This window comes from Mus musculus, chromosome 11, assembly GCF_000001635.26.
Source record: "Mus musculus strain C57BL/6J chromosome 11, GRCm38.p6 C57BL/6J".
Lineage (NCBI taxonomy): Eukaryota > Metazoa > Chordata > Mammalia > Rodentia > Muridae > Mus > Mus musculus.
This window is the reverse complement of record NC_000077.6, coordinates 58,476,853-58,499,957: the sequence shown is the minus strand read 5'-3', so window position 1 is coordinate 58,499,957 and position 23,105 is coordinate 58,476,853. Positions and strand designations below refer to the sequence as shown.

Here is a 23,105-nt window from a genome sequence, read left to right as displayed (position 1 = left end):
CTGTAAGATGTTCTATGACATAATGTCTAAAAAGTTGTTGAATTCTGATGGATACATATTTTGAAGCATTATCAGCTTCAGTCTTTAAAGGCATCTCCAAGATAGCCATCACCTCTAAAAGAAATGTGCAATATTTCTTTTAGAGGTGAAAGTCATACTCACTTCTGAAAATCATACTTTTCAGAGTTCAAGGCAGAAGCCCCTTGGAACTCTGAATGTGCATCAGCTGTACGAAATTTTAAATTTTCAAACTCTACAAAATGAAACACATAAGCTATTGTATGGCATTGCACTAAAGGGACTTCATTAAATATAATGTATGTTCTTAGCTCAGCATACAGACCCTCATTTAGTAACTGATCCTTGACAATATCCATACGTCTAGTCTGATTATGTTGGTTTATAGCTGGAGCCTCTTCATTTAGCATTTCTATAGACTGACATTTTGTAATTTCATCACAAGGTGGTGCCATAGACTCCGGATTGGATTCCCCTGAAGAGCCTTCGTTCTGAGTCATGATTTTCCAATCTCTTTTCTATTGCCTCCATTTCAGTATTTAATTTTTCAGTCTTTTCCTTCTCTAAGTTTGCTTTATTCTGATCTCCTAAGAAAGATATATAAAATTGCAATCATTATTTTACATATGATTTTTTTTATGCTGATAATTGTAGCAAAATTATATGGGACCCGTTTGCATGGTGTCATCGAGTTTTCCATTTTTTTAAATACAGAAAGTATTTTTCTTTTTAATTTCTAACTTTGTCCTTAAGGAGTCCCCAAGTGTCACGTCAAATCTTCTGACTTCTCAGCTTTTCCCATCATTTCTACATTTCTATAGCGGGCTTCTGCCAAGTCTCTCAGCTACTCAAGCAGGCTGCCGACCCAGGCTCTGCCCCACTCTGGTCAGAACCCCTCTCTCCCCAACTCCAGAGGGCTGCAGGTTTTCACCAGCCAGTAGTACCGGGCTCACATGACCTGCCACATCGGGCTGGGCCTGTCTCCAACCTCTGCCCATTCTGGGAAGGTGGTTTCAGGCCACAGTATGCCACTGCCTGTTGTGGCTCCCGGTCATTGCAGGCTTTTTCCTCAGGCTAATTGGCCCAGGCGGCTCAGTCTCAACGCCCTGCCTGGGAAATGCGCTAAAACTCCATGCCACGAGAAACTGAGGCATGGCTCCAACACCATGCCAGCTGAGTTAACTAATGGTCCTCCTCTTAAAAGACTCTTGCCTCTGACATGCACTGTGGCTTTTGGTTTGCTCTCTCTTGAAGGGATTTAGCCTTCCCACTCCAACCCCCCATGCCCACCACCACCCCACTCCACCCCACCTTAGAAAACTACTTTTGGCTCTGGGAAATGCCTGTTCCCTGCCTTTCCACCCAGGGCTTTTTCTCAGGTTCTAAGCTTGGATTTAAAAAAAAAAAAAACTTACATTTTTATACCATTTGTAGCTGAGGGCTTTTCCATCCATGCCCCAATTCCCGAATAACTCAGAGTCTCATATTTTATCAATAAATGCCTAGGCTTTTGTTCTCCAGATAGCTCCTAACTTAATTAACCTGTTTAAACTAGTCTGTCTGCCACATGGCTGGTTATCACTCCTTAGTTTCATCTGTCAGACTTACTCAGCATTTGGGTACCAGAGTGGGGGTGGGGTGCAGTGGGGGCATCCCCGGCACTTCTCTCTTGGTTTTCTCTTGAAAGTTAAGCATACGTGGGAGAGCATCGGCAGGAGTAAGACTTGGTCTTAAGGGATATTTAGAGCTGCTGTTTGATAATAAAACATTCACCTGTCTTCAGCCTAAAGGGCTTTGCTTCTGTAGCTGACCTGCCTGTCTGAGTTGCTCCTGAGGTCAGAAGCTGCAGTCTCTGGCTTAACACCTCATAGTAAAACAGAGGGGCGCGGGAGGGGGGGGGGGGTTTAAGAAATGCAGCCTCTGTTCTATCTCTGCAGGAACTCTGTCTCTGCTCTAACTCCCAGCCTACCACTTGAAGTTGCAGGAAGAAAGGGGGACATATTGAAAAGTGGCTTTTGATTGCCATATGCAGGGATCCATCCCATAATCAGCTCCCAAACGCTGACACCATTGCATACACTAGCAAGATTTTGCTGAAAGGACCCAGATATAGCTGTCTCTTGTGAGACTATGCCGGGGCCTAGCAAACACAGAAGTGGATGATCACAGTCAGCTATTGGATGGGTCACACGGCCCCCAATGGAGGAGCTAGAGAAATTACTCAAGGAGCTAAAGGGAACTGCAACCCTGTAGGTAGAACAACATTATGAACTAACCAGTACCCCGGAGCTCTTGACTCTAGCTGCATATGTATCAAAAGATGGCCTAGTCGGCCATCACTGCAAAGAGAGGCCCATTGGACTTGCAAACTGTATATGCCCCAGTACAGGGGAACGCCAGGGCCAAAACGGGGGAGTGGGTGGGTAGTGGATTGGGGGGGTGGGTATGGCGGACTTTTGGGATAGCATTAAAAATGTAAATGAGGAAAATACCTCATAAAAATAAAATTAAATTTAAAAAAAAAAAGAAAAGAAAAGTGGCTTTAGCTTTTATTTCTAAATGCTAATGTTTCTTATGAAAGTCCTCTAAGGAAAAGGGGAAAGGGCCCGTCTCTGCTCTTTGTCCTCAGCACTTATACGTCTTTCAGAATACATGATCACACGGGAAAAAAAAAAAACTCATCACAAGTTGACACATAAATACAAATCATAAATCAAATAAGTTTACAACAGGGAATGTTTACATGCATATCCATTAGGAGTAATTATTTGGCTAAGCATTCATCATCTGTCACCAGCTCTACAGATTCATGGAGAGTTAAAAACCATAATTTTTCTGACAAAGTTATTAGTAAAGTTTTGTATAGATAGACCCAGCCGATATTTTATCTTCTATCCTTGCACCTATAGTAAATTCTTAGTTCACTTTCTATGACCTTTGGTTAATGGTTTTACAACCTCTTGGAATGTGCCCTAAGTTGTAGATGGCTGCTTGCTATCTCAGAAGCAATTAACTCATGACACTAAAGACTGGCAGAGTTCTCATTACAGTTTTGATTATTGTAATAGTCCTATTATAAAAGAGCTTAGATAATTACTAATATAATTTTAGGAATTCTTTTAGGATAATCGTTAAGAATTAAGACATCATCCATTTGTCTATATAGCATCACTACAAAACAGTGCATCTCAGTTGTTCTGCAGAAATCTGCTCAAAGCTGAAATTCTCAGCCTTGCCTAAAGGAGCAAATCTGTCATAGATTTTTAATCCATGGCAGAACCATCTCAGGAAGATCACCTTCTAGTTTTTTAGCTTCTCCTTGACGGCTCCTGGCACTCAGTGGTCATTTCTTCGTGCCTAACTCTTTCCCAGAATTCCTCCCCCCCTCCCTCTTTCATGTCCATTATTGGCCATTAGCTGTTATTGACAGGTGATGCTTCCACACAGTACACAAGAAGAGATTATTCTTATATCATGTGGAGTTTAGTATTATCCTTTCAAGGTCTGAAAAAAATGTGTTAGAATTTTCATGGGTATTGCTTTGGATCTGCAGATTGCTTTTAGTAGAATGGCCACTTTCACTATGTTGATCCTACTCATCCATGAGCATGTGAGCATGTGAGATCTTTCCAACTCCTGGTACCATCTTCAATTTCTTTCTTCCACAGCTTGAAGATTTTATCATACAAGTCTTTCACTTGCTTGGTTAGAGTTACCACAAGATGTTTTATATTATTTGTGGCTATTGTGAAGGATGTTGTTTCCCTGATTTTTTTTCCTGAGCCTGTTTGTTGTTTATATAGAAGAGCTACTGATTTTTGTTGTTGTTGTTGTTGTTGTTGTTGTTGTTAATCTTGTATCCAGCCACTTTACGTGAGATGTTTATCAGCTATAGGAGTTCCTTGGTAGAATTTTTAGGAACACTTATGTATACTATCATATCAACTGCAAATAGTGATATTTTGACTTCTTGCTTCCCAATTTATATCCCCTTGATCTCCTTTAGCTGTCTTATTTATTTGTTTGTTTGTTTGTTTGTTTGTTTGTTTGTTTGTTTGTTTTTACACTCCATATTTTATCCCTGTCCACCCTATATCCCATACCTCCTCCCCACTTCCCTGTCTTCACATCGACGCCCCCACCCTTCCACCCCACCTGAACTCTAAAGTCTCTGAGGCCTCCAGTCTCTTGAAGGTTAGGTGCATCATCTCTGAATGAACACAGACCTGGCAGTCCTCTACTGTATGTGTGTCGGGGGCCTCATATCAGCTGGTGTATGCTATCCGTTTGGTGATCCTGTGTTTGAGAGATCTTGGGGGTTCAGATTAATTGAGACTGCTGGTCCTCCTACAGGGTCACCCTTCTCCTTAACTTCTTTCAGCCTTTTCTTAATTTCAACAACAGGGGTCAGGTGCTTCTGTCCATTGGTTGGGTGCAAATATCTGTATCTGACTCTTTCAGCTGCTTGTTGGGTCTTCTGGAGTGTGGTCATGGTAGGTCCTTTTTGTGAGCACTCCATAGCCTCAGTAATAGTGTCAGGCTCTGGGACCTACCTCCTCCTTTAGCTGTCTTACTGCCCTAACTAGACCATCAATTAATATATTGAATATATATGGAGAGAAGGGACAGCCTTGTTTTGTTCCAGATTTTAGTGGAGTTGGTATGAATCTCTCTCCATTTAATATGTTAGCTATAGGCTTGCTGAAAATTGCTTTTATTATGTTGAGGTATGTCTCCTTTTATCCCTAGTTTCTCCAATATTATTACCATAAAAGGGGTGTTAGATTTTGTCAAAAACTTTTCTGGGATCTCATGAGATGCTCATGGGGGTTTATTTTTCTTTATTTGATGGATTACATTGACTGATTTTCTAATATTGAACCAACCTAGTGTCTCTGGGATGAAGCCTACTTGATCATGATGGATGATCTTTGTGATATATTCTAGGATTCAGTTTGCGAGAATTTTATTGAGTATTTTTGCATATATGTTCATAAGGGAAATGATCAGTAATTCTCTTTCTTTGTTGAGTCTTTGTGTGGTTTGGGAAATGGGGTAATTGAGGTCTCATAAATTTGTTCCTCTTATTTCTGTTTGGTGAAACAAATTGAATAGGAGTATTGGTGTTAGCTCATCTTTAAAAGTCTTATAGAATTCAGTGCTAAAATCATCTGCCCATGCATGGACTTTGTTGTTGTTGTTGTTGTGAAACTTCCAATGACTGCTTCTATTTCCTTAGGGGTTATAGATCTATTTATATTGATGATCTAACTTCGGTCAATGGTATCTATCCACTATTATTCGTTTCTTTTAGATTTTCAATATTTTGGACTATAGATTTTAAACTATGACCTGATGATTCTTAGAGATTTCTGGTGTCTGTTGTTATGCCCCAATTTTTATTTCTGATTTTGTTAATTTAGATATTCTCTCTGTATCTTTTAGTTAGGTTGAATAAGGGTTTGACTTTATTGTGAGATATTTTGTCTTCTCCATCTATAGTGATTAAAAGTTTTGCTGAGCATAGTAGTCTGGGCTGGCAACTGTGGTCTTTTGGAGTCTTCAGAACATCTGTCCGGGCCCTTCTTGTTTTCAGAATCTCCATGAGAACTTGGATGTAATTCTACTAGGTCTTCATATGTCACTTGTTATTTTTTCCCTTGAAGATTGTAACATTCTTTCTTTGTTCTGTGTGTTTAGTGTTTTGATTACTATGTGACAGGGGGACTTTCTTTTCTGCTCCAATCTATTTGGTATTCTGTAAGCTTCTTGTATCCTTATATATGTCTCTTTGTTTGTTTGTTTGTTTGTTTGTTTGGTTGGTTGGTTGGTTGGTTGGTTGGTTGGTTGGTTGGTTGGTTGGTTTTTTGAGGCAGGGTTTTTCTGTATAGCCCTGGATGATCTGGAACTCACTCTGTATACCAGGCTGGCCTTGAACTCAGAAATTCACCTGCCTCTGCCTCCCAAGTGCTGGGATTAAAGGCATGCACCACCACTGCCCAGCTTATAGGTCTCTCTTTCTTTAGGTTTCCATGATTTTGTTGGAAATCTTTTCTGGGTCTTTGAGGTAGAATTCTTCTCCTTCTTCTATTCCTATTATTCTTAGGTTTAGTCTTTCCTGAAAGTTTTATGTCAGGAATTTTTAGTTAACATTTTTTGTCACCAACATATCAATTTCTTCTATCATATCTTCAATACCTGGGATTCTCCCTTCTTCTCTTATATTCTGTTGGTGATGATTGCATCTGTAGTTTCTGTTCACTTACCTAGATTTTTCATTTCTACAAATCCCTGTTTGTATTTTTCTTTTTTAAAAAAAAGATTCATTTATTTATTGTGTATGCAACATTCTGACTACATGTATGTGTGCAGGCTTGAAGAGGGCACCCGATCACATTATAGATGGTTATGAGCCACCACATGGTGACTAGGAATTGAACTCAAGACCTCTGGAAGAGCATGCAGTGCTCTTAACCTCTGAGTCATCTTTCCAGCCCTGTTTGTGTTTTCTTTATTGCTTCTATTTCTATTTTTAGGTCTTGAACAGTTTTATTCATATCCTTTGGTTGTTGGACTTCTCTCCTTGGCTTTCTTGGCTTTCTTTAGGGGATTTATTCATTCCCTTTCTAAGGACCTGTACAGTCTTCATAAAGTTGGTTTTGAGGTATTTTTCTTGAGTTTAAGCTATGTAGAATATTCAGGGCTTGTCTACAGTAGTAGAATATCTGTCCCTCTGGTGGTGATAACATATTGCTTTGGCTGTTGGTTGTATTCTTAAGCTAGCATCTAGGCATCTGGGTTTGGAGTGATTCTAGGTTTAGGTTCAGATTTCTGAGTTTGTCTTGGTTGGATGGGTGTTTTGTTCCTTGGTTTCTGGTTCCTTTCTGGTTTTCTGGCCAGTGTGGCCTGTGGTTGAGCGGGGTGTCTCCACCCAAGATGGGAGCTGGACCCTCTGGTGACAGGGCTAGAATCTGATACAGCAGGGTCAAAATGTGTGTGGATGCTTTGATCTCTAGAGTGCAGACTATCCTGTGAGACACCCATATTATCGGAACTGTGTTTTAGGTTCCTTTCCATTATCACAGTTTGGTTATTTCTTCTCCGTTCTTCCTGGATCCCAGCCCATCCTAGGTCAGACAGGATCACTGACTGCCACATGAGACCCTGAAGGAGCTTTGATTGCTCAGAGTCTGTTTCCTTCTGCCACCGCCAAGCTGCTTCCCTCCCATCTCCATGGAGACAGTAAAAACCCAACTGCTGTTTTACCAAACAAACAGCACAGAATACTGGACAGTGAGACTTGCATCAGAGGTTTCTAGGTGTGTGGTTAATTGAAGTCTGGGGACAGACTCCCATGAGAGTCCCTGATGGTTCCCCAGTTCCACAGCACACAGAAGAATTGGCAGCTCTTGATCTGGCCAGAATCACAGCAGTAAGCTAACACACTGCTCTCAGACCTGAGCCAGGTGTGGATCAAAATGTAGTGAATCTGTTTCCATGGGCTATGAGGTCAAAGGCCAGGGTCCTCAAGACAAGAACTGATTGATTTAATGAAAGTGTTATGGAACACATCGAGAAGGGTGATACGGGCTACCCAAGACTCACACTGCAGCACAGAACAGGAAAGTAAAGTGGGGAGGAAGATCACTACTGAGAAAGCTTTTGCTCTCCCTAAAAGAAGTTAACTCTGGTTGGTGACTTGTGCTTGAACCATAGTGCTAGGGTAGAAACTGCAAAACCAAGAAGAAGTCTGAACCTGAGAACAGACAGGATGTTCTTCATGTTGAAGTCATGATCATGTGAACTGCACTTCCTCTACAAGTGAAAAAGGTATGAAGTTAAATTTTTAAAAAAAAGTCCCAATGCTGTAACCAGTGAGTGATTGACTAGAGGTCAAAGCCTGTCCTGACCCAGTGAAGAGCCTAGGTCCTCCTGTCACATTACCCAATAGCTAAAGAATGGCAGGGCTTTCAGAGAAGCTAATGAGATTCTCTGGAGTGAAGATTGGTAGAAAAGAACACTCAAGAAAGTAATCTGGGGGCTGGGAGAGGTGGCTCCACAGTTTAGAACACTAACTCCTCTTGCAGAGAACTGGGTTTGATTCCCAGAACTCACATGTTAACATCTGTAGCTCCAGTTCCAGGGGCTCTAACACCCTTTTCTGGCCTCCATGGGCACTGCACACAGATGGGATACAGACCTGCCTGTAGGCAAAACTCATAAAATGAAAGAATTTTAAGGAGAAAGGAATATGTAAGATTCAAGAATTTCAGGAGATTGCTACTCACATGAAATATCAAAGATGGGAGGAAAGTAATGATTGGGTTATGGGTTATAATCAAAGGGACTAATTATTAAACTGTTCCAATAGAAATAACTGCAGGCTATGATCTTGCTAAGTCCCCGGTAAAGTATACTTCAACTGGGTGAACTGTAAGATGCCTTTGTTGCTGGACAAAAGGAGAAATACCTTGGTCACTGGAGTGGTTTCTTTGAGGTACAACCCCAGCCAAAACCAAGATGGGGAACAGAAGAAAAGTTAAGCGAGCATTTGAGGGGGGAACAGAGAGAGAACAACACCCTCTGAAAGGGACAAGGTAGGCAGACTGGGAAAATAATGAAGAACTGATGTCCTGTGTTGTGGGGGTTACTAGAGCTTTTATTATTTGGACATGGAAACTGGTCGGCACAGGGTAGCAGGCATCATTGGAGTGACATGCTCCTGCAGCTCAGGCCAAACACAGAAGTTGTTAGCCACATTCTGGTGTAGTTAGTAAAAGGCTGTTGTTGTGTGTGGCCTGAAAATCAGCGTGTGGGTTTAAGGTAGGAAATAGCTGGCTGTATCTATTGCCTGACATTTAGCTTTAGGTCAGCTAACAGGTATCTTTTGTTAATAATTCTTGAACCTTTCAGATAATTACAAGCTGTTCTGTTAGTGGTTTGTAACTGCCGTAGTGACCTGCAACTTGGGATTTCCCATTATAACTCCTGCTGCCCATCTCCTTCTCAGTTCCCTATTCCTGTGCCTTTCCTCAACTCCTCGCCCGTGGAAATCTGCCTCTGAGAGTTCCAGCCCAGTTCCTGACCAAGAGACTCAAATTATTTCAGACAAATGCTTTCTCTGTGATAGTTTCCATTTTATCATTGTAGATTTTTTCAGATATAAAAATTTTATTGAATGAAGATATGGACCTGAAGAATAAAACTACATCCAGTTTCATCCTGCTGGGGCTCTTTCCCAGCTGCAGGTACCCAAACCTCCTTATCTCCTTCATCCTCCTCATCTACACCCTGGCCTCGGCTGGAAACTCCCTCTTGATACTCCTCATCTGGCTGGACCCCCGTCTCCACACACCCATGTACTTCCTGCTCAGTCAGCTGTCTGTCATTGACCTGGCTTATATCTCCTGCACAGTGCCCAAGGCAGCCATCAACTACTTCACCGGGAGGCAGAACATCTCCTTCTTTGCCTGTGCCACTCAGATGTTTTCCTTCCTCACCCTTGGCCTTGCTGAGTGCATCTTACTGACACTAATGGCCTATGACCGTTATGTGGCTGTCTGTAACCCTCTGAGGTATACCATTCTCATGAGCCCCAAGGTCTGTCTGATGATGGCCGCCTCCACCTGGATCGGAGCAGTTGCCGCAGCCCTCGTTCATACCGTATACCCCATGAATTTTCCTATCTGTGGCTCCAGGGAGATCAACCATTACTTCTGTGAGATGCCCGCTATTCTGAGAATGTCTTGTGTGGATACATCTGTCTACGAGATGGTGAAGTTTGTGTCAACTATTATCTTTCTCCTGACCCCATTCACTTTGATCCTGACTTCCTATACCCTCATATTCCTCACTGTCCTCAGGATGAACTCTCCCAAGGGGCGGAATAAAGCCTTGGCCACCTGCTCCTCCCACCTGACTGTCGTGAGCCTCTATTTTGGTCAGGCCATCTTCATCTACATGACGCCCACTTCTTCCCACACACCCGACCAGGACCAGGTAGGTGCTGTGCTGGGCACCATAGTGACCCCCATGCTCAATCCTCTTATCTACAGCCTGAGAAACAAGGAAGTGATAGGGGCCCTGCAGAAGTGCACCGGCAGATGCTGCAGCCGTGATAGAGTCGGCTCCCTCCGGTGCTGCACTCAGAAGTGTCCTATCCTTCATCTTAAAAGCGAATTTAAGTCTAAGGAAATCCAGATTGGAAACAGAGCCTTGTAAGAAAGAAACATGTAAGGCGCATATGAAGAATTTGATGGAATGTTGTTCTCAGTTCTCATCGTGGTATCTTCAGTAAACCCTTAGTGAGTGTTTATTTGTAAAATTACGATGACATCTGTGCAAAGGCGAAGGGTTTCTAATTCATTGAGACACAAGTCCAGAACCTATTTGCTGTTCTATCTTTCCCAAGTTGATCCACACGGCTAATTAGATATCATCCTGTTAGTATCTCCTTTTCACATTTTTACTCTCGCTTAGTCCCTTGAAGCAATCTATGCAATTAAATCCTTCTTTCTTCTGACTGAACGCATCACTGATCACACTGGGCAGGGAGAGACATGAATCACCTTTTCTTATGACATTTCAACCTTTTCCGTGAGCCCTTAGTGCATCTTTTATATTTATCAAAATATAATACATTCCCAGCACAGAAATGATACTCAGTGTGCTTTCTGGGGTACGGTAGATGGAACTGTCACATGATCATGTTGCCTTTAAGAGAAACCATCAGTAATAAAGTTCCATGTTTCAAAACAGAGACTGGGTATTACAGGCCCCTTCTCACACAATCACCTCTTAAAAATAACTGTGGCAAATTAATAGTTGACAGCATTTAAACCACAAATAAAAAAATAGAAAAAAAAACAATTCCTAAAACTTTAGCAATGTGTCAGGCTTGGAAAATGATAGCTAAATTTTAACGTGACCAGTGACCATCCTTAAGCACCGCCCCTCCTTTCCACTCAGACCGTTCCCAGGCTCGTGTCGTGGTTGAGGTGGCTTTATGTCACAAAATGTATGTTAGCAAACCTTCATCTTCGGGAGAAAAGATCACATGGTGACATGGGATTTACTGTGTGGGACTTTAATTCAAATTGTGTTTTTGAAATGAAGGACTCCAAAGTTATGAAGAAGTTAACACTATGAACTAGGAAATTTTCACTTTAGAAGCCCAGGGGCTCCCACGGTTTTACAATCAAGTTACATCATAGTGGCTTCGCACCTCTGCACTCGATTGTGGGGATTTACAAGGACCTTCAAAAGCAGCGAAATCGTCATCATTTCAGATGCTTTCTGTTAGAGTACACCTCTAATTTCCTTTCATAGAAGCCCTCTTGGATGAAACTCTGTTTACTTCTGTCTTCTATACATTTTTCATTTCATTGGAGAAATTAAGCCTTGATATCTTTAAGTTCTTCTCAGAGTTTTTCCCAGCTCTCCTAAGGTATGCATGAAAAATTAATTTCATATATTTAGCATGTCAATCGTAGTGTTGATATAAATGCATTTCGTGTTCTGGTTCCAGCAGGGAACAATGATCATCCCCCACGGTGCCTGTAGCGGTTCGAACACTTAAGAATACAGTCTCAAGGAAAGCTTTGTGTGTGACAATTGCCCTCCTGATCTAATATCTCCTGTTAGCTTTCACAGTCTATTTCTCCTCATCTACTAATCACACCTGATGTCCATGTGTAGCAATCTGTGACTAAAGGCAGGGTGTTACATGCAAGAACTGATAATGGATCCAAATGGCTTCATGTTCCTTCAAAAAAGATTCAACTTGGGTCTTTTTTCCTTCAATTAATATATTCTTTGAATGACAGACTCTATCACAGGAGTCTGGGGGATAATTTGCCCAGCCAGCAGCTGTTACGGGCACTGTATGCATTCACTGTAAGCCAATAAAGTTCAACCAGTGTGTGAGCAGTTATAGTAAATTTATTTATGAACACTAAAAGCCAAAAACCAACATCATCATGCCTTTCAACCACATTTAAGCAAACTAGTGTGTGTTAATAAAACTTTCATTTTTTATTAATCTTTTTATTTGTTTATATTTCAAGTGATATCTCCCTTCCCAGTTTCCCCTCCCCAAACCCTTTAGCCCATCTCCCTCCCTTTTGCCTCCATGAGGGTGTTCCCCCACCCACTCACCCACTCCTGCCTCACTGCTCTAGCATCCCCCTATGCTGGGGCATCAAACTTCCACAGGACCAAGGGTTCACCTCCCATTGATGTCAGATAGGCCATCATCTGCTACATATGTATCTGGAGCCATGGCTCCTTCCATGTATACTTTTTAGTAGGTAATTTAGTCCCTGGAAGTTCTGGGTTGTCCAGTTAGCTGATGTTCTTCCTATGGGGTTGCAATCCTCTTCAGCTCCTTCAGTCCTTCCCCTAACTTTTCCACTGGGGTCCCTGGGCTCAGCCCTATGCTTGGCTGTGGATATCTGCATCTGTATTGGTCAGATGCTGGTAGAACCTTTAAAAGAAAATTAATGAGCATCAGGAAAACCTTTCATGCATTTTGCTAAGTGAAAAGGGCAAGCCTCAAAAGGCTGCACGTTGTGTGATCCCATCAACAGGATTTCTGGGGGAAAGAACTTCTGTGTACAGAAGATTTGCAATTTCCAAGAGCTTGTGGGAGTAGTGGGAGGAAAGGGTGTTTGCTAGCACAGGGGGCAAAGGGTGTTGGTGATGTAAACACAGGCAAGTGTTGGCCGCTCTCCAGAAGGTCTGCATATGTTGTGATCTGCCCCCAAATAATTCCCAAAATAATGCAGGTGTGCAGAGGCTGCCAGAGCTCCCACAGCCAGCCATGAATACGCATAGCTGACTTAAACATCTCTCTCACACACTGGGGTCTTGGGAGGGAGGTTTTCCCTTTCCTTCTCAGTATCAGCCACATCTTACGATGATTTCAACAATTTGTAGTGATTAGGAGAGCTATGTCTGGATTCTCTGGTCTTATTCATAGAAAGGCGAAATGGAAGTTTAATTTAAAATTAAACTAAAGAAAGACAAAGGGAGAAAACCAAGGCTTTGAAAGTTCAGTCAGGAGATAAACCTGTGGCAACAGTAACCAAAAGGGAGAAAGAGAGGGTAGGGGTATGAGAGAAAAATGGCCACTACCATACACACAAACATACTCATCTATACTGAAATTGGCAGTCAGCTAATTATAATAGATAATACAATTCAAAGAGGTGAAAATAAGAGACATGGGCACGGTGGCACCTAACTGTAATCCCAAAACTTAGGAGGTAGAGGCAGGAAGAACATGAATCCCAGGTCATCCTCAGCTACATAGCAAGTTTACAGCTCCCCATGTCTACATGAGAACACTGTCTCAATAATATAGTAAGACCACAGTCAAGTCATACAGTCCACAGCATTTAAAGATGTGTTTTATTTAGAAGACTGTTGTTGGAAGAATACTTTATTATATTCCACTATTGCAAAGGAAGGGTGCATATCAGAGCATGGGGACCCATCTGAGGAAGAACCTGAGTCAGTCAAGAGGCAGAAGCCATGGGCAGAGAATGCAAGCAGTAAACATTTGTGGTTTCTGCAGGATGGGGTGGATTTAGGACTGGATAATCCCAGCAGCTACTAGGACACGGTGGCTGTCCTTAATTTCCACTGTGTGAACATAGGATGAACAGGGCAGCTGGACTGAACCTAGGGTGTGCAGAGCATCCAGACAGTCATTTGCATGAGATACCCCATTAAGGATGGTGAATGGGAGGATGATTTCTGGACAGGTAGGCCACTGACACAGGAGTTTACAGAAGAAGCTGTTCGTCGACCTTTACCTGTTACCCCACACTGAGTGTCAACAGAACCCAGATGCCAACATACAGCAATATGGACAAGAGAGTCATGAGCTGTGAGTACTAAATTCCAGCAGTCTACAGGGCACACTTCCCCAGATGGTTTGGTAAGGTGTAGGACACTCCAGAAATAATCCTCCCGATTTCTAGGCTCTTTGTGTTGAACTCTGGAGTCACACACTCTAGCTCTTCCTCCCTTCCCACACACTTGATTTATAGATAAGTGCCCTCCTCCTCTGTCTGTCTCTTGCCCACCTGTGCTGTTCTGCAAAGGTCTCACTTCATTTGGTACTATCTGTGAAAACTGAGACAAGCTAGGCGACTTCCACCATGACAATTCTCTTTAAACTTTTGTCAGGTATCCAGAAGTCTTACAGTGTTGAATCCAGTAGTATAACTCCACACTATAATCCATTTAGCTCAGTCCCCTCTTTACCTTTGACCTCTGCAAAGAAGCTATGAGAAATGTCCTTAATTCTTTGAACTCTATTAGCAAAGAAGATATGCAAAGAAAGCCCTTGTGTCTTTAGAGGGCCCCCCCCCTGTCTTAATTCCATATCTAAGCACATATTTCTTCCTTATTTGCAAGATCTAAAAGAATGCAGGCCACTCAGACCTCGAACCAGTGAGAACTATTCGAAGACTCACTACTAATATCCACATTTTTAGGAGAAGAAAGGTCCTACATGGAAGTGTTCTCCCAACACTGGAACAAATATTAACAGAGAATCAAAGAAAAAAACTTTTCTTCCAAAAGCTAACAATTCCACAGTAACCAATTCAAGCATTTTTTAAATAGGTGAAATAACAAAGAACTCCAAAGAATGCTAAGATCCTAGACCTAGAAGACACTAGGCACTCCATGAAAGAACACTTAGAAATAAATAAACAACAGGTAAATAAATAAATAAATAAATAAATAAATAAATAAATAAATAATCAAAGAAACAGAATATAAAATCAGCTGGTGAAATAACAAAGGTAAGATAGCAAAGAACGCTAAAGAATGCTAAGATCCTAGACCTAGAAGACATTAAATACTCCATGAAAGAACACCTAGAAATAAATAATAAGTGAGTGAATGAATGAATGAATGAATGAATCGCCAAAGAAGCAGAATATAAAATCAACATGGAGTCCTTGAGAAAGCGAATAGGAAGACAAATATGTTCACAAAATCTTTACTGAAGCATGAGCTCAGCCAGCAAAGTTGAGAGCAATGAGAGAGCCTCAGTACCGGAAGCTATATGTCACTGAAGAAAGAAATAGTAGGAAGGATGGAAAGACCACCTGCGATGTTGGACTGGGAGGATAGACATTGTGAAAATGGGTCACTCTTCAAAAAGCATCTCTAAAGTTCAATGCAATCCCCATCAAAATCCAAAGATTTTTGATTTGCAGGGAAAAAATGCTGAAATTAATATGGAAACAGAAAAGGTCTCAAATAGCCAACAAAATCCTAAACAGAAAGAGCAATGCTGTAAGTATTACAACATTCTATATAATGTTCCATCACCACAGAGCCATGTTAACAAAAACAGCATAGCAGTAACACAAATGCAGAAGCTTAAACCAATGAAATAAAATAAACTTATCCAACTACAACCACCAGGTCCTTCACAAAGTTGCCAGAAACAGCCATCAGAACAAACACAACCTTCAACAAAAGGTTATTCACACCAAGGAGAAAGAAACTAGAGCCTTCTCTCTCACCGTGTGTAAGCTCAGATCTAAGGATGAGACCTTAGTGTGAGACCTGGAACTACAAGAAAACAGGGGACACCACTAGATATGATATTATCAATGACCTTCTCCAATAGACAAGGAAGTGATAGCAAGAAGTGAAGAATAAGATTGCAGCAAAATAAAAAGCTGCTGAAGAGACAGAGAAACAGCAGAGTGCAAAGACAGTCCAGCCTGCAAGATGGAAGAAAATACCTACCAGGCATTTCTCTGATGGGCAGTTCATATCCAGAATATATAAAGAACTCATAATTAAGTGTAAAAGAACAAATAATCTAATCTTCAATGGATCATGGTAGATACTTTGTTAAGTGAGAAAGGCGTTATTTTAGCTCATCGTTCAAGGGTACAGGCTCTCATGGTGGAGAAGGGAAGGCAGCAGGCATCTGAAGCAAGTGCTCACATCTCATGCACAATCAGGGAGCAGAGAGAGGTGAATGCATCCATTAGACATTCTTCAGCAGAGAAAGGACAAATGGCCGGTACATACATGAAAATCAGTGCTCACCATCTTTGACCATCAGAGGGTGAGGACTGTACAAGACAGGTGCAGCCTGCACCTGCTCTGGAGTGGAGACAGGACTGGTGCTGTATATATATAAATGCACAGTTTTAGGCAGATATACCAGCAAAAAAATGAGAAGACAGTGCTGCTTCCTTGAGGAATTTATGCAAAGAACATTAAAGAAGATGAGCGTATAAGAAGCCATGATAGTACCAAGGTGGTGATAATCGTGAATGCTGCTACTCTTCCCAAACACCCCAAGCTCACAGGTGGGAGAGTCTGTGAGTGATCCTCACAATCCCTGACTCATCACAGTAGAAATGGTGGGTTTCGTTGGGTTGCCAATTGGCAGATTATGGTATAGGATGTAGGAATTATAGAAGTTACAGTGTTCCCCAACCCAGGACTCTATGGCCATTGGTAAATGTTGAGAGCCAGGTCAATCCAAGGCTTTTCAGAGGCATTGATGAAAGGACAAGGGAGACCTAGTTCTGTATCCTTGCCCAGGGGCAGAATTGGCAAGGTCCAGTGTGGGGCTGCTGCCAGGGTCTTGAAGGAATTCAGGATTCAGTTCCTAGAAACTTGGTTTTTCCTCCTGAAGAAACTGTACTTAACCATCCCAAGGCCACTGAGTGCTCAGTCTGTGACACACGTTAAATATCCTGTATTTCCTTTGTGTAATGTTGCTTAAATAGCTTCCTGCTGACTTCATCTCATTGTATGACAGTTTCCCACTGAGTCTGTCCATTTTTCCCTCAAAAACTATATGTGAGATGCTACACTTCTTAATAAACTTGCTTGGCCTAAGACGTAGCTTATGCAAGATCTCTTCACCCCAGCTTACATAGCCTCTTTATTTTCTCATCTCCTGATTCTCTCCCTTAGGACGCTGCCACTGAAGAATGAATGACCTGCTGGTTCAAGTTAGGTAAACAAACCCTAGCATTTGAGAACAGGATATCTTAGGGAGTTACAGACAACTACATAATAGTCATGGGGGTCAACAAGATGATTTGAGCATCCTCAGGAGTAAAAGTTAAAAATAAATAAATAAATGGACCCTAAAGGCAAAATATGTCCTTCTTCCAGAGAGAAAAGTTGATTGCCATCATTGTAACACTGTTGCTGAAAATGGAAAACTGGCTGAGGAACGGGTACACCCAGCGATGATACATTAAGTCTGCCATAGCAAGAGGTTGAAGAGGAGGCTCTCAGAAAATGCAACAAGGCTCAACAGGAAGATAACATTGATACAGACACTGGCATAGTTCGTTTTGGGCAAGAGACTTAGTGGGTCCCTCCATGGCTATGATTGACCTAAATTCAATGTGACACCCTAAGGTCATGTCACCTGTCTTTATCAACTAAGTGTTTCTTCATTTATGTGATGTAGCAAACAGACCCTCGAATCTCAGTGACCTATAGGGAAAAAAACCCTTCCACTCCCAGATCTATGGCCAATGGCAATATGTTGCTTTAGGCTACAACTCAAATATGAGTCCTCAAATCTCTCAATCTAGACAGTGGCTACCCGGATGAACTCTTCAAGTTCCTCCTGTGGAAAATGACAGAGTAACAAAAGAGAGGCAGGCTTGGTGGTACACGGCCACAATACCAGAGGTTAGGAGGTTTTCAATCTCTCTTTCCATCTCCTAACTCATGGTTAGCAGTGTTCACATTCACACCACATTGGTGATAGGTTTCTGGGTGTAACTTGTTTGAGACAATTGAGTACGGATCAAATGGATAGGGTCTTTCTGCACTCAGGCCTACCAGCTGAGCCTGTCAACAGTCCACTGCGGTGGGGCTCCACCCTTTTCTGAGGAGCCATGGACAGTTGATGGCTGCTGGGGGAAGAAGGGGGTCAGATTCCTCAATGGTGAAGCTACTCCTATACTGCTCAAGTAAATAATACTGTAATCATATTTATGCAGGAAACCTCAAATAAATGTTGTAGACCACAAACAAATGAAAACAAAAAGATGTAAAAATAGGAAGGCTAGTTGGGAGAAAGTCGGGGTTTGGTGGAAGGGAGGGATGACAAGAGAGGCTGATAGGGGAGGATACAAAGACTATGAAAGAAAAACTTTCAAAGAGACATAAAATCTAATGTGGGAAGTCCAAAAGTAACCATGAAATCAGTTCTATAGTTGAGTGTGCCTATATTAAGCTGGGAGAATATCCTTCCAGTGGAAGCTTCCAAGGTGTATCTCTGACCTGTGTCACCTCAGATGCCACAGTAAGATGCAAACATCACTCTCTAAAGTCCCTAGCACTTGATCAGACAGTTATGTTGGAATCCCAGAGAAAGGCAAGCATCTATTAAGGAACACAACTAATTGATGTCTGGGGTGGGGGGATTCCCAGAGGGGAAAGGTGACAGGGGAGGGGATCCCAGAAGTGGTTATGTAATGGAGGCATTGGTTTCATCAGACGGCTCCTGTCTGAGATGCAGTCTTCCATTAATTCCTCATTTCTGGGGTGTCAGAGTCTCTGTTGTGGTGTGGTGTGCATCGAACAAGCTATCTTCTCTTCTGTGTGTCTCAGATCAATCTATCATCCGAATGGATTTTCCAGAGGAGCCAGACTCCACTCAGGGAGGCCACATTATCTGAGGTCATTACTCACTGGGTGTGAACAGCTTCATAATCCGGTCCTTGCTGAGGTGAAGTGGGGCTCAGTCCCAGGTAATTCCTCTCAAGATGTGGTCATTTGTGCCCTGCACTAATCAATGAGTTTCCTCCCCAAAGCCTGAGATCTAGAGATTCGAGTAGGGACAGTGGCTTTTTCGGGAGTGGGAGATGGGGATGTGGAGGGGAGAGAAAGGCCACCCAGCAATGTGCTTCCCCACAGGCCCCAGTTCCTGATCCTCAACAATGTCCCAGACGCTCCATTCCTGACTTGGTTCTCTGTCAAGGTCAAGGCTGTGGAAGCAACATTGTTAGGGTGACTAGTTTAAATGTACTGGGGGCTGAGAGCATGATCAGACTGCCTGGATCAAGTCCAAGGACTGTACCTGTACTGATCTTGGGCAACCATGGTGTCTTATGTTTGAGCTACAACCAAGCAACCTCAGAATGTTATTAGAGTGATTGCTGAAGGACTTACCACAGAATTCCCTCCTGCTAGGTGTGGCACAATGCTTCAACCATGAGCATCTTTCTATGGGTTGACATTTCTTCCCTTCCAGAAATGTAGTTGAATGTCATAACTCTCTCTATTACCTTTCTATAACCATGATTTTTATCTAACTGTTCTTCGAGTCTAACCTGGCTCAAGAAGAAAACTAGACAGAGCTCAGTGTACAGCATCCAAGCCAACCTGGTATGCCAACTGCCAAGGAGAAGATCGCACCCCTGGCTGTGTGTCAGCTTTGGCTTAGGACCTGATCACACCAGGGTTGAGACCACATGAGAAGACAGAATACCAGTCACAGCCACCATTAACCAGTAGTATCACAAAGGCCATTCACACAGGTGAGTGCTTAAAATAACATCTGTGGGGTTCCCAGCCTGGTCTCCACCAGGTTCATGCCTCTCCTCCTGTAGACTTTCTTTCCTCCTATCCTTGTCTTTCTTGGTATTTGATGGTTTTATGTAACAGTCACCATGTGATGTAAGGTACAGACCTGATAAAGCACGGCTTCTCCCAGGCAGACACATCCACAACCAGAAACAAGAGTTACCTGGATAGATTAAGCCAAAGTCCTGTTTAATGAAGAAGCCAATCCTCAGTCACTTGACTGTCAGGTCACCTCAAAGCCTATAGTCACATGGTCACAAAGCCCAAAGTCCCTCTTTAAGATCAAAACCAATTTTTCCTGGCCTTAAAAATACCCTTTGTAGAGTGAACGCTGGTCTTTGGGGGACAACGGTATGTGCTTTAGTTGTAAGAAATGTATCTCTCTGGTAAGGGGACAGGGCTGTGTATGTAAGAGCACTTCAAGGGTGTGTGCTCCAAATCTTCCAAATCCCCTTTCCCTCATCAGCATTTAATGTGCTTTGGAGACAAGAGAGGTCTCCAGAATTGCTCATCTGCTCTCTGGGCCCTATGGGGAGGGAAACAGAGCCAGAGTGAGGGTCTGCTAGAATAGCATTGCCTCGGGGCTGGGAACACTCTACAACTGATGCTGTCAGGGAGGTAGCCTGCGACACTGAAGTACCAAGGACCTCAAAGACCAGCCTCCTGGATCGTCCATCTCATTTTCTCCAGTTTTAGAGAGAAGTCCAAAGTTGAGTGTTGAATTTCATTTCAGGTTAGTTCTAGGACATCCCATAATTACAATCAGCGTGATGAAGAGCAAGCTCACATTCATCTGATGCTGTATCCAGATGGGTACCCACATCATATGGGTGACTACCCAGAGCCATCAGCTGCACGTGTTAGTTATCCATTAAAACATGCCTCCACCACGCACATTTAAACTAACAAGGGAAGTGATTCAGCCAGGAACAAATTAGTAAGACTGCTAGCAGCAGCAGCTGAGGCAAATGGTGAATTCAGGTTTTCTGTATGTGATGCTAATGATTGAACATAGAGCCTGGAGCACCCAAGGCAAGCACTGTGATACACTCCAGCTCCCAGACATCTTCATTAACAGTCTAATTACATTGTAAAGCTCAAGCTCTTGCAGAGTGAAACAATCCACACCTGCTACTCTAATTGTCCCATCGTGTTTTTCTCCTCTGCATGAGGTGAGTGACCCCTGAGATCACAACCATCCTCTCAGTTAGAACACATTTGCAGAGATGTACACTGACTAGAGGAAATCCCTCGTGCCCTTCAGAACTCTATATGGTCCTTGAGGACAGTGACTTGGAAGAGGTATCCCTAGCTCCAAATCATGGCTCTTCTGACATCATCTGCTGTGTGGTTCATGGTGCCAATCCATCCTTTTCTGCATCCCATGATCTCTTGCTGCTGGGCAGAGGCTCCTAATACAAGGCTACATACATGGCAAACTGTTCAAATCTCAAGAACATTGAAAAGTATTTACAAATCATCAAATATAATATGATTGTGCTATTATATAGCAAATACACAAAAAGAATCCAACTAATTGTTAATGCCATGTGTGTGTGTGTGTGTGTGTGTGTGTGTGTGTGTGTGTGTGTATGTGTTCTTGCAGATGCCTCAAGAGGCCAGAAGAAGGCATTATATCCCCTGGATAGGGAGTTCTAGACAGTTGTGAGCTAATTGCTACATATTGGTGAACTCAGGTCCTCTGGAAGAGCAGCAAGGCTTCTGAGCCATCTCTTTGGTGCTAAAGCCGAGTTTTTTTGTTTTTTTTTTTTTTTGCACTTCTCTGATCTGTTCATGCTAGCACCTGCTTACATCAATTAATTACATCATTTTAATGTCACATACAAAATATTTAAATAATCCCGTCCTCAGTCTCAAGACCAGAACTTTCATACCTAAATGTATTTTCACAAGATTGAGTTTTATTCTAAGAAATAGGTCTGGTCCCAGATGTTAACTTTGTTTTTCTTGAATTTGATAATGATAATCAAAGGAGGTGATTCTGATCGCATTTCTAATGTTTTCTCTGCACCGACTAGCTCGATGCTGGGAGTCCAGGACATTAGCAGAGGAAATGGGACCTCAGCAGTCCCATTCTCCTGGGACTTTTCCCAGAGCTGTGCCATCTGGGCATCCTTGTCATTTCTATTCTCCTGATTTATCTCATTGCATTCACAGGGAATGCCATCCTGGTCCTCTTGATCTGGGCAGACTCTCGCCTCCGCACCCCAATGTACATACTACTCAGTCAGCTCTCTTCTCTCTTATGGACTTGGCCTTAATTTCCGCCACTTCCCCGAAGATGGTCATCAACTTTTTCTCCAGAAAGAAAAGCATCTCCAAAGTTGCCTGTGGGTCCCAGATTTTCTGCTTCTTTGCCCTTGGTGGTCGTGAGTGTCTCCTTCTGACCCTCATGGCTTACGACCGCTATGTGGCTGTCTGTCATCCCTTGAGATATTCAATTATCATGAACAATAGAGTCTGTCTGTGGATGGCCCTCATGTCCTGGGGTGGAGGTGCCCTGAATTCTCTCATCAACACCTTCTACATCATGCACTTCCCATTCTGTGGCTCCAGGGAAATCCACCACTTCTTCTCTGAGCTGTCCACTGTCCTGAGGCTCTCTTGTGAGGAAAACTTCTTTATATGAGATGGTGGTGTCTGTCAATTGCATCGTGTTTGTTCTTCTCCCCTTGGGACTCATCACATCCTCCTATCTGCTCATCTTCCTCGATGTTCTCCGAATAAATTCTCCAGAGGGCAGGAGGAAAGCCCTGGCCACGTTTTCCTCCCACCTGGCCGTTGTGAGCCTCTACTATGGGCCTGCATGATCATCTACATGACCCCCACCACTTTCCACACTCCAGAACAGAATGAAATACTCGCTATGATTAACACCATCTTTACCCCTATGCTCAACCCTCTCATCTACAGCCTGAGGAACAAGGAGGTGCATGCTGCCCTGAGAAAAGTAATGAGTCAACGATTCATTTTAAAGTAGAAGACCGATATGATGGTGCACCCCTTAAGCCCAGCACTTTGGAGGCAGAAGCAGGCAGGTCTCTGGTCTTCATAATGAGCAACCAACCAGAGCAACATATATAATTCCAAACTGCATTCATACTTATCCTTATACCCACAAATATGTGTAGCTCTCATCCCTCATCAAAGAAGCTCCTTCTCTGTGACAAAACAAACTGCAGAGAACCCAGCCCACCATCATCTATAACACAGATTCCCTACTAAAGCTCAAGGAATGTTGTTCTGGCATTTTAAGGGTGATCCCACCCCATTCATATTCCCTACAACACTGTCAATGGCCAATTAATTAATAAATGCTTAATTAGAACTTGCTCTGTAGCCAACGTTGCCACATTCTCAGGAAGATCATAGGAGCCGCCTCTTAATTTTCTGTTAAAAAAAAAGAGAGAGAGAGCTAATGCCTCTAAGTATGAAGGATAGTGCATTTTGGGAGTATGAAG

General features: G+C 42.6%; 1 protein-coding gene and 1 pseudogene across 1 annotated transcript; both read left to right on the top strand.

Moving 5' to 3' along the window:
* Positions 1-7,458: 7,458 nt before the first annotated feature.
* On the top strand, positions 7,459-10,239 carry Olfr332 (olfactory receptor 332). Its single transcript, NM_001011770.2, has 2 exons — positions 7,459-7,848; positions 9,029-10,239. Exon 2 carries the CDS (start codon positions 9,205-9,207, stop codon positions 10,237-10,239), a length of 1,035 nt encoding a protein of 344 aa, NP_001011770.2. The 5' UTR covers positions 7,459-7,848; positions 9,029-9,204.
* Olfr333-ps1 (olfactory receptor 333, pseudogene 1) lies at positions 21,699-22,621 on the top strand (annotated as a pseudogene).